The sequence below is a fragment of the Protopterus annectens genome, chromosome 12.part0 (genome assembly GCF_019279795.1).
Source record: "Protopterus annectens isolate FY-2018-M chromosome 12.part0, PAN1.0, whole genome shotgun sequence".
In the NCBI taxonomy this organism is placed as follows: Eukaryota; Metazoa; Chordata; order Ceratodontiformes; family Protopteridae; genus Protopterus; species Protopterus annectens.
Window position 1 is genome coordinate 1,169,303,267 of NC_056746.1, and position 13,591 is coordinate 1,169,316,857.

Genomic DNA, 13,591 nt, shown 5'->3' on the forward strand with positions numbered 1-13,591 from the left:
TAGTTAATCACTGTATATTAATCAGATCAGACAATAGTAGTAGTAGTAGTAGTAGTAGCGAACTTAAACTTGTCTTAAGTAAAAAAAAAATAAATAATAATAAATATATAATTGTACAGAATTACTAAGTATTCAAAAGTAATCCAAGCAAGGCAGGCAGTCTGTTTTCAGTGGAAAATCCTTTAAGTACACAGAGTATAAGTAAAATAAAAATAGAGTAATAGTTTCTTCACAAGCTTTCTAAATATATATATACTTTTTATCAGGCAAGGAAGAAGTCTAGAAGGATGAAAGCGATCTTTGTTAACAATAGGTTATGAAAATAGAATTTGATTTTTACAATTGATTTTTTACATGCAAAGTGTATATGTATATACACTTTGCATTTAAAAAAATCAATTGTAAAAATCAAATTCTATTTTCATAACCCTGCAAAGTGTATATGTATATACAGACTGTGGTGGTGGTGCTGCGGTAGCGTTGTCGCCTCACAGTAAGACGTTGTCCTCTTCGATTCTCAGCTAGAGTGTCTTCTGTGTGGAGATATGCGTGAATGGGTGTACCTTCGTTGAAGGTTGTGTGTCAGGGCTGGCAACTCAGCACGTAAAAATCTACTGCCAATCATTAGCGGACCGGAATTCCGCTGTGGTGACCCCTAACCGGGAAAAGCCGAAAGACACAACAACAAAGTGTATATGTATATATTTATATATATTTTTTGATTGCCAAATGGACTAAGGTTGATACATTTCCAGCCATGTAGTATATTGTCTTGGATAAAATCACAGACTTAATAATCTATTTAATAATCTGGTTAAATAAGAGGTACCACATCATTATAAATTTTATTTAAAGTACATAAGGGTTATATTATTATGACAGCTACTAAGTGGGGCAGGACCAGCTCGAATGTCACACTGATGGGGGAAGGGATGTGAATTTAACGTGTACCAATAACATTTTGTTTTACAGCACAATAAACCACTCCCTTGATGATAAAAAGTATATATATATATATATATATATATATATATATATATATACACACACACACACACACACATATATATATATATATATATATATATATATATATATATTTAGAAAGCTTGTGAGGAAACTATTACTCTATTTTTGTTTTACTTGGATTGCTTGTCTGTGTACTTAATAAAGGATTTTCGACTGGAAACAGACTGCCTGCCTTGCTTGGATTACTTTCGAATACTTAGTAATTCTGTACAATTATATATTTTTTTTTTTTTTTTTTTTTACTTAAGATGAGTTTAAGTTTGCTACTTCTACTACTATTGTCTGATATGATTAATATACAGTGATTAACTAGAGATATATGGACTGAAAATCCTGCACAAAGAGAAGTTTCTTACACTGTTTAGATTCTTTTTTATAAGACCCATTGTTCCTACTACTATTGGAACTGTCTGGGTATCTTTCTTTCACATTGCTCTCATTTCTGCCTGCAAGTCCTGATATTTTATAACTTTATGTCTCTGTGTGCAAGACACTGTAGTCACTGTGTGTGGTAATTTCAATGACCAATGCTACTCTTGTCTTCTTTTTTTGGACCACTATATCCGGTTTTCTAGCATCTATCCTTTGAACTGTTGGTAATGGGTGATCCCATGTGGTATAAACTTCATCATTTTCTCTGATGCTTTATGGCTCATGTTTCCAGTGTTTTTCAGCCACTTCAGTACCATAATGTTTGCACAATCCCCAGTGCAACAGTCTTGCCACATTATTATGCCTTTCAGTATACAGTCCTTCTGTCATTAGTATGTTACAACCAGCAACAAGATGTGCAACTGTTTCCAATTTAGTTTTACAAAACCTACATTTGTCTGTTTCCCCCACATGTTTAATGGACTTTATAAACCAGCATATACATACCCCACTATCTTGGGCTGGCAATATTAACCTTTCATCTCTTGGTTTGAATTCTCCTCTCCTTAACCATTCCTGTTGTGATTACTGATCAACATGAGGTTCTTCCAGAAGTTTTCTGTACTTGCAACTATATTTTGCTTTTTCCACATTTCTTGCCTTCTCATCTGGTCCTTCACCTTATATTCTTTCTTTTGTTTTTTAGCACATTAAGTTGCTGCCTGATTTTTATCTACTTCTGGTTTGATTTCCATTTTTGCTTGACACCGATATGCTTCTGGTAAACTAAACAGAGAAGTCACCTTAGATTTATTCTCCTCATGTTTCAAAACTTTCACTACATTTGGGTCTTTTGAGGTCAGCAGATGTGTGGAGTCCCACAATTGCAGATGTATACATGTAATCAATTTCAAGGAGGCCCATCTCTCTTTCATAATGGGGAATATATAATCTTGGTATACACTGATTTTTAGAAATCATTTGGTGAGCATGAAGCATCCTTCTTGTTTTCCTATTTAATCTAACACCTTTTGGGGCCAGTCAGTTACTCCAAAACTCTAAGTTAGGACAGGAAGAGCAAATTGGTTTATAGCTTGGATTTTGTTCCTAGATGTCAACGCTGTTTTCAGAATTAATTTAAGTCTTCTAAAGTATTCCTTAAGTTTTATTTGCATTTGTTCATGTTTTATTCTTGATCCTTCGTCACATTCTTGTCCCAAACTGATGTTTTCTTGCTTTAAAGGCTGCTTTCCCACATTTATCAAGACCAAATGTTGTATAATCTGGAAAAGTTTTGACAACCTGCAGCTGTGCTTTCAGATCCTCATCTAATGAGCTATACAGTTTAAATATTGACAAAAAGAAGATGAGAAGTCTTTATACTTTGTTGTTTCCAAATTGTAGCCATTGCCTAAGTTGTTAAGTAAACAGCTTAATGGGTTAATGGCAGGGCAAAATAGCAACAGTGACAGAGTCACCCTGGAACATCCCCCTTTGAATTTTTATCCCTGGGATAATAATCTGTCCTTTATCATGGCTTACTTGCAAAGTGGTCTGCCACTGTTTCATGGTTACCGTAATGTAGTCGATCAGTGTAGGGTGTATCTTATACATTTTTAAGCACTCTTTTATCCATGAATGTGGTATACTATCAAATGCTTTTTTATAGTCAATGCATGCCATACTTAGATTTTTCCCATTTTTACAGTTCTCCAGTATGACTATTTAACAACAAATGATCCTTTGTTCCATATGACTTTCTTTTATTGCCCTTTTGTTCTATTGCCATAATTGAATTTTCTTCTAAACGACTATAAACCCTGTCAGCATCAATTCTCATGTATAGTTTATACGTCGTCAGAAGGTAAGTTATTGGTCTATAATTTTTTGGGTAGCTTGCAGGTTCACCCTTAGATAAAAGCATTGTTTTACCTGTTAGCCAGATTGGTGTCTGTTCAGGGTGAACATATAAATAGTTCTTACTCATGGCTAAATCTTCATGCAAAGATGTTAATACTTTTAACCAAAAGTTAGGTACTGCATCTGGGCCTGGGGTTTTCCAGTTGGAGGCTTTTCTTGACTTTGTTTCAATCTCTCTGGCTGTTACTTCATCCCATTTCATATCCTGTACCTTTAATCTTCTTATTCTTTCTTTTATTTCTTTTATCCATTTAGCATCTTAGTTATGTTCCACAGGATCTTCATAGATACTTCTCCAAAATGTAACTACTTCCTCTTTTTTTTTTTTTTTTTTTTTTTTTTTTTGGTGGTCATTCAGTTCTTTTTACCTTATTTCCCAATTCTCTATAAAAAATGTTTTGGGTCATCATTAAATTGCTTATTTTGTACTTTTCCTTTATATTTATCTGTGTAGCTTCCAAGTTTTTTCCGCCTGTGCTGAAATTTTAAGTTTGTTATAGTGCATGATATTTCCTGGTCTGTTCTAATACTACACATTGCTTTTATCACATCTATCTTTCTTAATATTTTTGTTGATCTATTCCCTCTTCTATAGTCTTCTAAGAGTGACACTTCTTGTCTTAATTGCTTTATAGTTTTCTCTATTTGATACTTCCATGATGGTATTCGATTTCTCCACTTCTTTTCCCTCACTACCCTGTGTTCTTGTGGTAGAACTTTATCAGTTATTAATTTAGCAGCACAGCAATATATCCTGTTTACGTCTGTTATATCACATGGATCTCTATGGACAGTCCTAATTACTGCATTCATCTGTTTTATCAAAATTCTGACTTTTTGGATTGTATTAACCTTCTGCTGTCTATTTCTGTCATTGATCGTAATATCTCTATCCATGTATATTAAATCAAACACCTCTTCTCTGAGCTCATTTTCCTCCAAACTGAGGGCACATACCTTGTTTTTCATTTCCTGTGGACATTCTATAGAAAGTTCTATAGCATTTTCCTGTGGCACCTTCTCTTCAGTTTCATCCTGTGCCATCTGTTGCTCTGTCATATGGGAACTCACTGGCCTATCCCTCTAAACATTGACTGCATCAGAGTTTCCCGTTCCTTTCCTTGCTGTCTAACTTCAAGTGAATGTTTATACTGATTTCCTGTGGAAGGCTCCAAAATATCTTGATATGGCACCTGGCCAATTGCTTCCTGTTCCACTGGTTTCCCCTTAATTTGGATATCCATTGATCTATCCTGCTGTGGTGCTTTCTGCATTCGATTTTCTACACTGAATCCTTCAATTTGCACGTACTCCATAACCTCAGTTTCTATTTCTTTAACTTCTCCATTACTAATCTCCTTTTCTACTTTTCCTCCTGTCTTCTTATTTTTTGTATTGCAAAATTTTCTATGTTTGGATTCCTTTGCCTGTATTTCTCTTCAAATATCTTTGGTGCTGCTCTTTTTGTATTGGTTAGTTTTACATTCTCCTTTCATAAATATTACACCATATTAAATCTCTTTTCCTTTCCTCTGTCCATATTTCTTATTCAGATGTCTCCTGATCTTCCTATTTCTCCTTACTTTGGAGACTCACTCCATTGTGCTGTGATGTAACCTGTATTAGACCTTCTACACCAAATCCTTCACTTCGCAGGCACTCCAAAATTGCAACTTCTATTTTTTTTTAACTTCTACTTAATCTTCTTTTCGACATTCCATCTTTGTGATATTATTTTTTTTATTGTAAATTTTTCCATATCTGGATGCCTTTGCCTGTGTTTCTCTTCGAATATCTTTGGGGCTGCCTTCTTTATACTGATTAATTTGGCTTTCTCCTTTGCATAAATATTGAACCATATCAAATCTCTCTTTCTTTCCCATGTCCATATTTCTTTTTTATATTTTTCAAATATCTCTAGATTTTGCTGTTTATATTTTTGCACTTCCTCAGATGCTTCTTTTTCCAAACAGATCAAAGTTTCTTGATCTATATACTGTTTTTCACAAATCTGTTGTATTAATGAACGCAAATTTTCATTTGAAGCTTCTGACAGTTTTTCTTGCAGAAGTATTTTTCTTTCCTCTAATTTCTCTCTTAATAGTTGTGTATATCTTGTGTCTGGTAATTCTGGCCTTTTTGCATAATAGTAACAATACATAATTTATTTCTTATCCTCAATAGCCCACTCTATCGTCTTTATGGCTCTTCTTTGGCTTATCAGTTTTTGTGATTTTTGTGGACTGCTACTTCCTTCTACAAAGGGAGGGCATCCTTCCCCTGGGCTTGGCCCGGCCCCATTGTAGGAATGTCTCTGTATTTTGAGGATTCTACACAGTCATTTTTTTTCAGTCCTGGCACCAGTGCGCCTACCAGGATTGAGCTTTTTTATCTTGGGTCTTGTGCACCCAGCTATCTCTTTTAGTTTTGACCTACTTCTGTCCATGATATATGCTAGATAAATACAGTCTGTATATCAGTGTCACCTTGGTGAGATTTTGTGAAAGCAGGGTCCACCTCGCAAAGGTACTCACTAAGACTTGACGATGAATTCAGTTTCAGCACTGCTACTCTCCTTTACTTGCTGACTTTTCATCTCTCCATTCGGACTAATATCCTGTGAGCAGCTAGCAAGTTTGTGGAAGATACGATGACATATTCTACTATGACAACTTCACACTTTTTCTACCAGGAAAAACAGTTTTCATTTTCTTCACAAAGAAAATTCATCCTGGTCCAGAATAAAGTTTAACTAAACATCCTCTCCATTACTTCTCTCTGTATATTTTACCCCCAAGACACACATGGACCAGTTGAAATTGTGGCCATCAGTGATTCAGTTCCAGTTTAAAGAAAAAGCTCATCATTGTGGGTGACAAAAATTTTAACTGGAAACCTTTATTGGATGATTTCAGCTGCTCAGTTTTACAGCTGTATCATTTTTTTTTCAGGAGGAAGGAGGTAAGTGGTATTATAGCATAAGCCCTTTGAGTGGGAGGTATATCAGACTATTGGGGGAGGGGAGATGAGTGCCATTGAAATGTAAGGTAAAGAGGAACAAAGAAAGTTTGATAGACTGTTTAGGGGGGAGGAAACATAGATATGATCACTTGGGAGTTCTTGTTTGAGACATTGGAACAAGTGGTAGGAAGGGACTGTTTTTTGAGTGAGGCAGAGCACAGTGATCTGCATTCTTTGTTCATGTTGTAGTAAAGTTAGGTGTGTGAGTTAGTTGCACCAGAATGAGGTATTCATGGCTTGGTGAGTTGAATACATGCTCCAAGGTCACACTTTGTTTTGAAGCTCCTCCTCCAAGTGGATTGTGGCATCTCACAACCCAGTCTGCCCCTTCCACCTAGGATGACAACAAATATCCTTTCCCAGTCGACCTACAACACAAGCATAAGCCATTAATTAAACCCTTTTTACCTGGGTCTTAGTCATGGATACATCATTTTATGCCATTGGAGGTGACATCACTTAGCAGTTTGTTTATGTTACTGTTGCAGTATAAGTGATCCATCCTCTTCATATGAAGATATCAGCAACTATCTCTTTCAAAAGTTTAACTTTAGTAAATGTCTTAACACTTTACTAACATCAGCAAGTCACACTGTCAGCATGTAAATTGTGTGTGGTGACTAACTGTGACAAAAAAGTGTGGTCTCCCCTATGTTACATAGGCTGTAACAAATTACTTTTTCAAGATATGTTAAATGTGAATAAGAAAAAAAGATCGTGTAATGTTTAACAATCTGTAGCTGGAAATGTGGGAAATGAACATAGTGGATGCTAATGTTCACTAAACTACACCTGCCTCATATTCATTCATTCATTCACTCATTCATTCATTCATTCATTTTCCGCAGCCCACTTTATCCTGTTTAAGAGTTGCAGGAAAACTCGAGGCAATTGCAGCACTCAGCTGGCCTAAGCCTCAGCTGGGAAATGAACCAGAGAACCATGTACTGTGAGGCAGCAATAACTGGATATGAAGTACTGGACTGGCCAACAAATAATAGATGCAAGCCCCCGTAGAGGCTAATTCAAGTCCCAGTAAGAAAACACTGCACTGGCACGAAGTATAGAAAATTCTCTCTTTAATTCACACTATAATCACATATAACACGACATGTGGTTGAGCGCTTTCATCTAACACCGTAGATTTCATCAGAACCACTACACAATGTATCTAACTCCTTTATATATGCATATCAATTAAACAATTAACAACTCATTAAACATCATGTGATTAGACATTTCCATTTGTTCATCAGATTCTTAAAGTGCACAGTGCTCGATTCCCTCAATATATGCCATTCAATGTATGTTAATATTATTCTAAAATTTATAATACTTAAAAATACTAATAAATACTTTAAAAACTGTCTTAAATTCATGAATATAATTACCATAATATGCTCTATACCTTACATACTATATTTCTATTCTTTAAAAAAATATATATCCTATCATGTTTATATAACTTTATTTAGTGTACTATGTTCATAATATACATTTTATATACAGGCGGGAATACTACCCTTACACTATTAAATGGATAATTATATTACCTTCTAAAATTTGGCTAGTTGCCTTTATCCCTCATAAAATAGTTTTTATTGAAATGTACTCATTTAACCCCGGGTGTTCGGAGGCATTCAATTTAATTTGCCACCTTGTTTCTTTTTCTAGTAGTTTCTCCTTTAAATTTCCTCCCCTGGGGTTAACCTTTACTTGTTCTAAAATTCCAAACTTGAATTTTCTACACTCTTTACTGGCCATACAATGTCTCCATAAGGCGTTATTTTCATCCTGCTTCTTGATTCTATAGTAGTGCTCATAAATTCTATTTTTTAAAAACCTAGATGTCATCCCTACATAGTAACATGGACATGTTGAGCACAAGGCTAAATATATGACATTCTTAGTTCTACAATTCCCCTTAATAAACCTAACTGTAGTTTTCTGGATGTTATCCAATGTCACACTACTAACCTCCATAATGAACTGACACTGGTTGCAAGATCCACACTTGGTGGTACAACCCTCTCTCTTACGATGATCACCTATCATATTTTTTAACCTGCTTTTCAAATTTTGTCCATTTCTATAAATAAACGAAGGTCTAGGGCCTAATATTTTATAAATGTCATCATCCGTTTCTATTATGTTCCAGTTTTTTGCTATTATGTCTTTATATTTGCTTACTGAGGGCGCATATTGTATGACACAAGCTCTCCTATATTCAGTATTCACTTTTTTCATAATTCCTATTCCTTCCTTATTACCCAATATGGGTTTGTATTTTTTACCCCACTCTTGTTTAACATATTTTACTGTGTCACACACCATCCAGTCAGGGTACCCTCTGTCAATAAACATTGCGGCTATATAATTTAATTCCTCTATTACATCCTCATAACTAGATGTCATCCTGGCCGCTCTAATGCATTGCCCTTTAATAATACTTTTCTTCTGATACTGGGGGTGGCAACTGTTATACTCAAGATAATCTTTACTGAAAGTGTCCTTCCTATATAGGTTGGACTTAAACTTCTTTCTCTCGATAGTTATTTTAGTATCCAAGTATGCTATACTTTTTCTATTCATGTTTGTTGTAAACCTTAAATATTCATTTCTACTGTTGAGGTACTTGGTAAATTCATGTAGGAGTTCCTCACTACCTTCCCATATAAAGAACACGTCATCCAAAAATCTGAGAACTTTTTATATGTTTGTTCCATTCTGTTCCCAAGATATATTCTTCTTCCCAATTCAGTAAGAACAAATTAGCAAACATGGGGGCACAGGCCGCCCCCATAGCAACCCCCTTATTTTGCCTGTAATATTCACCTTGAAACATAATATAATTGTTCTTCAAAACTACTTCCATAAACACCATGATGACACTTATTCTATCCCAAGTTAATCTACTATATTTGCACATACTTTCTTCAAATCTTATAAGTCCCTCATCCTGAGGTATACATGAGAATAAGTCAACTATATCGATTGTTACCAAAAGGCAATTGTCACTTATAAGTTCATCTTTGAGTCTAGTAAGAAAATCCCAGGAATCCTTAACTATATGAGGAATATAAGAATATATCTCTTTTAACCATCCGTCAACTACTTTCCCCATTTCAAAAGTTTTGGAATTACTTCCAGATATAATGGGTCGAAACGGAGGTTCCTCGATGTTTTTATGGATCTTGGGTATACCTACTATGGTTCCTAAAATAGGATCCTCAATTTTCACATAGTTATACATATTCATATCTATTCTACTGTCTATTAATAAATCTTCTATGATTAAATTAATTTTATGATGTGCAATATTGACTTCATTCAGTGAGGTGGCTATATAATTCCCTGAATTTAACAATATATTCATTATTTTATTATTGTAATCTTCTGTATAATATAGCACAACCCCACCGCCCTTGTCAGGCTTCATTATTCGTATTTTATTATCCATTTGTAGTTCCTGTAAGATCTTGACTTCATTCATAGTAAGATTTGTAATATGGGATTTTTTGTTCTTAAAACTATTGTACAATTCCTTTAATACCATCCTTTCATAAGTAGCTAATACATTGTTTAATGGAGGTGTGTACTTACTAGGTTTCTTGAAAATATCCACACTTGTCATTTCTTTCCCTCTAAAATGTACAGCTAAATTTAACTTTCTTAAATATTTTTTAAAATCTATCACATAATTAACTAAGTTGCCACAGTTATTCGGTATATATTTCATACCCTTAGAAAGTAAACTAAACATATCCTTATTCACATTCAAACTAGTGTAATTATAGATGCTAAATTCTTTCCATCTATAATGAATGTTACTATGTTTGATTATTTCTTCATTATTTCGTGCTGTCCTAAAAATTGGCATTAGCATGTTCTGTTGTATTGTGGATATCTTTTGTTGAACCCTATCTCTCTTTCCTGTACTGGGTCCCTTAACCAATCCTCCTCTAAAAAATAATGGTGTGTTTCTTTTCCCCTCCTCATGTTATTATACTTAGCTGACCCACCTTTACTTTGATACCCTCTATTCACTTTATACAATTCTCCGGTATTTACTGTTCTATCCTTTTTAGACTCAAAGTTATAAGCAACACCTTTTTCATACTGCATTATGTCCCGTTTTAATTTTTTACACTTTCTATCCATTTGCATATTAATCTGTTTTTCCACCCAAGTAAATTGTGCATTAAAACTAGATAAGTTCTCTTCAAATAGTAAATCGGAAGTGATTATATGGTCCAACTCTTCTATTTCAGTCATTAATACACAAATTCTTTTGTCATTACAGGCTATTAAATACTTCATAAAAGTGTAACCAAAATTATCAAACATTTCACAACATTCTGTTAACTGCTCATGTTCCATTTGTATACCCATGGGTCTCTTAAAAAACCTGAGCCCCATTGGGACCACCTTTACATCAATACACCTTTTTAAATACGCATTATCAAGTTGTAAGGTCTTTAACATTTTTAATTTCTTACCAAACTGAAATATATAGTCTTTTAGCATCATATCTTCATTGTCCTTGCATTCGTTACCCCTGTTGGAATAATGACGCTGGTTGCTCTGTTCAAAATTGAAATTACTGTCCAAAAAATTGTCTAAAGTAAATCGCTTGTCATTTGTAAAAAACACTGGCTGTTTGTTGTTCACAGTACCTTTATTTCCTTTACTTTGCGCAGTCATGGCATAAGTCCGCTTTGGTACAGTTCTTTTGGGTCTAGCCCCAGAAATGTTATACTGGTCATCCTCCGATCTAACCGTCTCATTCCGCCCTGTTCTTGCTTCTCCCGAGCTATTGGTAGATCCATTAGAGGCCCGTCTTCTTCCTACACCTTTGACTACTTGCGCATTAGGCATCGTACCCGCTGTACTTGCGGTTTCCTGTTCCCTCTGATGTGGCATCCGGTTCTGCGTTCCTCCGCTCACAAACCTGGAATTGGTTTGTGTGACAAGCTCGATTAAACGGGTTAACTCACCCTTCATAATGGCCATTTCAGACTGTAACCGTTGTATATCGTCCCTTCTCGGTGAGAAGATGGAAGGCAATTCGTCAATCACATGATGTTTAATGAGTTGTTAATTGTTTAATTGATATGCATATATAAAGGAGTTAGATACATTGTGTAGTGGTTCTGATGAAATCTACGGTGTTAGATGAAAGCGCTCAACCACATGTCGTGTTATATGTGATTATAGTGTGAATTAAAGAGAGAATTTTCTATACTTCGTGCCAGTGCAGTGTTTTCTTACTGGGACTTGAATTAGCCTCTGTGAGGCAGCAATGTTAACCAATAAACATTACAGCCCACACCATCTTATCCCAGAGCTACCTGTATGATCATGCTTAAATAATGTATGCAATCTGATAGAGAAAATTTCCTAAGTATTGCAGAGATAAAAGTCATCAAAGGAAAACTTGAAAACAAATGGCATATTGGAATTGCAGTGGATATAACATTGTGACAGCAGCGTATTCTTTTTTGCTTACTATAGATCTTGGGAGAACCTGGACAATTCAAAAAGGTGGGGGCTGAGGTGACCCTGAAGAATCCTCTACCAGTACCATTAACAAACTGTTCGTTCACCATTGAAGGAGCAGGCCTCACTGAAGGACAGGTTTGTGAAAAGTAAGTGCAGCACATATCACTCTTTTTTTATGCATTTTGCTTTCCAATATTAGGCTGTTTGCATACATGACAGACGTCACTTAATTCTCTATCAGACTGTTTTGGAATTATAGTATCTGGCTTTTTCATTTTACTCTAAGGTCATTTTATGCCTTATTCACAGCACATGTTTTGACTGAAACTGAAAACATCCTGCTGATTCTCTGACAGTAGGCCCTGGGGGGGGGGGGGGAGTATCATTACTGTTATAGGGCTGAGAGGGCAAAGGACACTTCTGAGAACAGGAGGAATGATGGTTGTTTATTAACTCAAACCATAACCCAACAGCTCTTAACTGTCAAGTGCTAAATTTTAAACATCAGGTTAAAATTTACAAGTCACACAACTTTGTGACTTTCAACAGAGCTGTAATATCTGAAGATTTTCAGCATATTTCACAGGTCTGAGTTTTGCCCAGTGAAGGAGATTTTCAGACTTCATGTCCATCATAAAGTCACAGTACATATACATCCTGTAAGGGTATTATGAGTTACTACAGAAAGGGTCTTAAATGCAAACTTTTGTGCATGTTGGGACACTTTCTTACATATAATTATACGATTTTTCTTTCTTTGTGTTTTTTTTTTCCACTGCAGGTTCACAAAACCAATCTGTACTTGAGTTACAGTTCCGGTTGGTTCATTCTTGCTGGCTTTGTATGCCTCAAAACATTGACAATTACAATACATTTATATGTATCCTTCTGTAAAGCAGTGAGTCATTCAGAACAGAAAGGGACTGCAATAAACAGAGCTTCACAAGACTATATGCATAACTCTTAAATGTCACATACTTAAGTAAGCCATTTATTTTTGACCCTCAGACATCTTTTGTGCTAAAGAGAGATTTGGATTTGATTATTCCACATGATTCAATGAAACCTAGAAGTAGAATTTCACAATAACTATACTCGGACTGCTCCACAGCATAGAGGAATCAAACCCTGTTTGCAACCCAGATGACCTAGTTAACCCCAGGTGCTGGAGGAACTGTCATGGGAAGAGAGTGGAATGATAAAATACTGTTTGTTCACCTCTATCAGGGGAGGGGAAGGTGGACATGCCAGTGGCATCCCCGGCATTGACTGCTGAGGTAAAGCTGGAGTCAGAGAAGCATTATCTGGTAATAAGTGGGTGGGGTCTTGGGGGAATCATCATCATGGAGACACTGGCAACTTTGGTACAGTGCAGTGCAGTGCCCAGTTCACACTCACATATGTGCCTTATCACCCAGTACATCCAGGAAGTTAGTGCAAATAAAAAGTACCCCCAAAACATACCAGCTGGCTACTTCATTGTGGCCTCTGTGCAACATCCCCTCTCTTGGGGCACAGAACAGTGCAGTGCAAATCCTTCTAGCTAATAGGTTGTCTGCTCTGGAAAGAGGGGGCCACCTGGTGAAGTATTAATTCAGGGTGTGCCCTGGTTGTGGTGATCTCAGCAAGAATGCAGCTATAGAGAAGATCAGGGGGACTGAAGTAAACAGTGACTTACCTTAGCAGTCAACTGCATACTAAGCAGCAGAAATTCATGGCAAAATAACAGTAATCTGTTATGCTGTAT

At 35.8% G+C, this 13,591-nt stretch overlaps 1 protein-coding gene across 1 annotated transcript in view; it reads left to right on the forward strand.

Moving 5' to 3' along the window:
• The window catches only part of TGM2 (transglutaminase 2), a 596,777-nt gene that overhangs the window by 545,189 nt on the left and 37,997 nt on the right, over positions 1–13,591 (forward strand). The window contains exon 12 of the mRNA XM_044090196.1: positions 11,857–11,990. Within this exon, the coding sequence (XP_043946131.1) occupies positions 11,857–11,990 (134 nt within the window). The remainder of the gene's footprint in view (positions 1–11,856; positions 11,991–13,591) is intronic.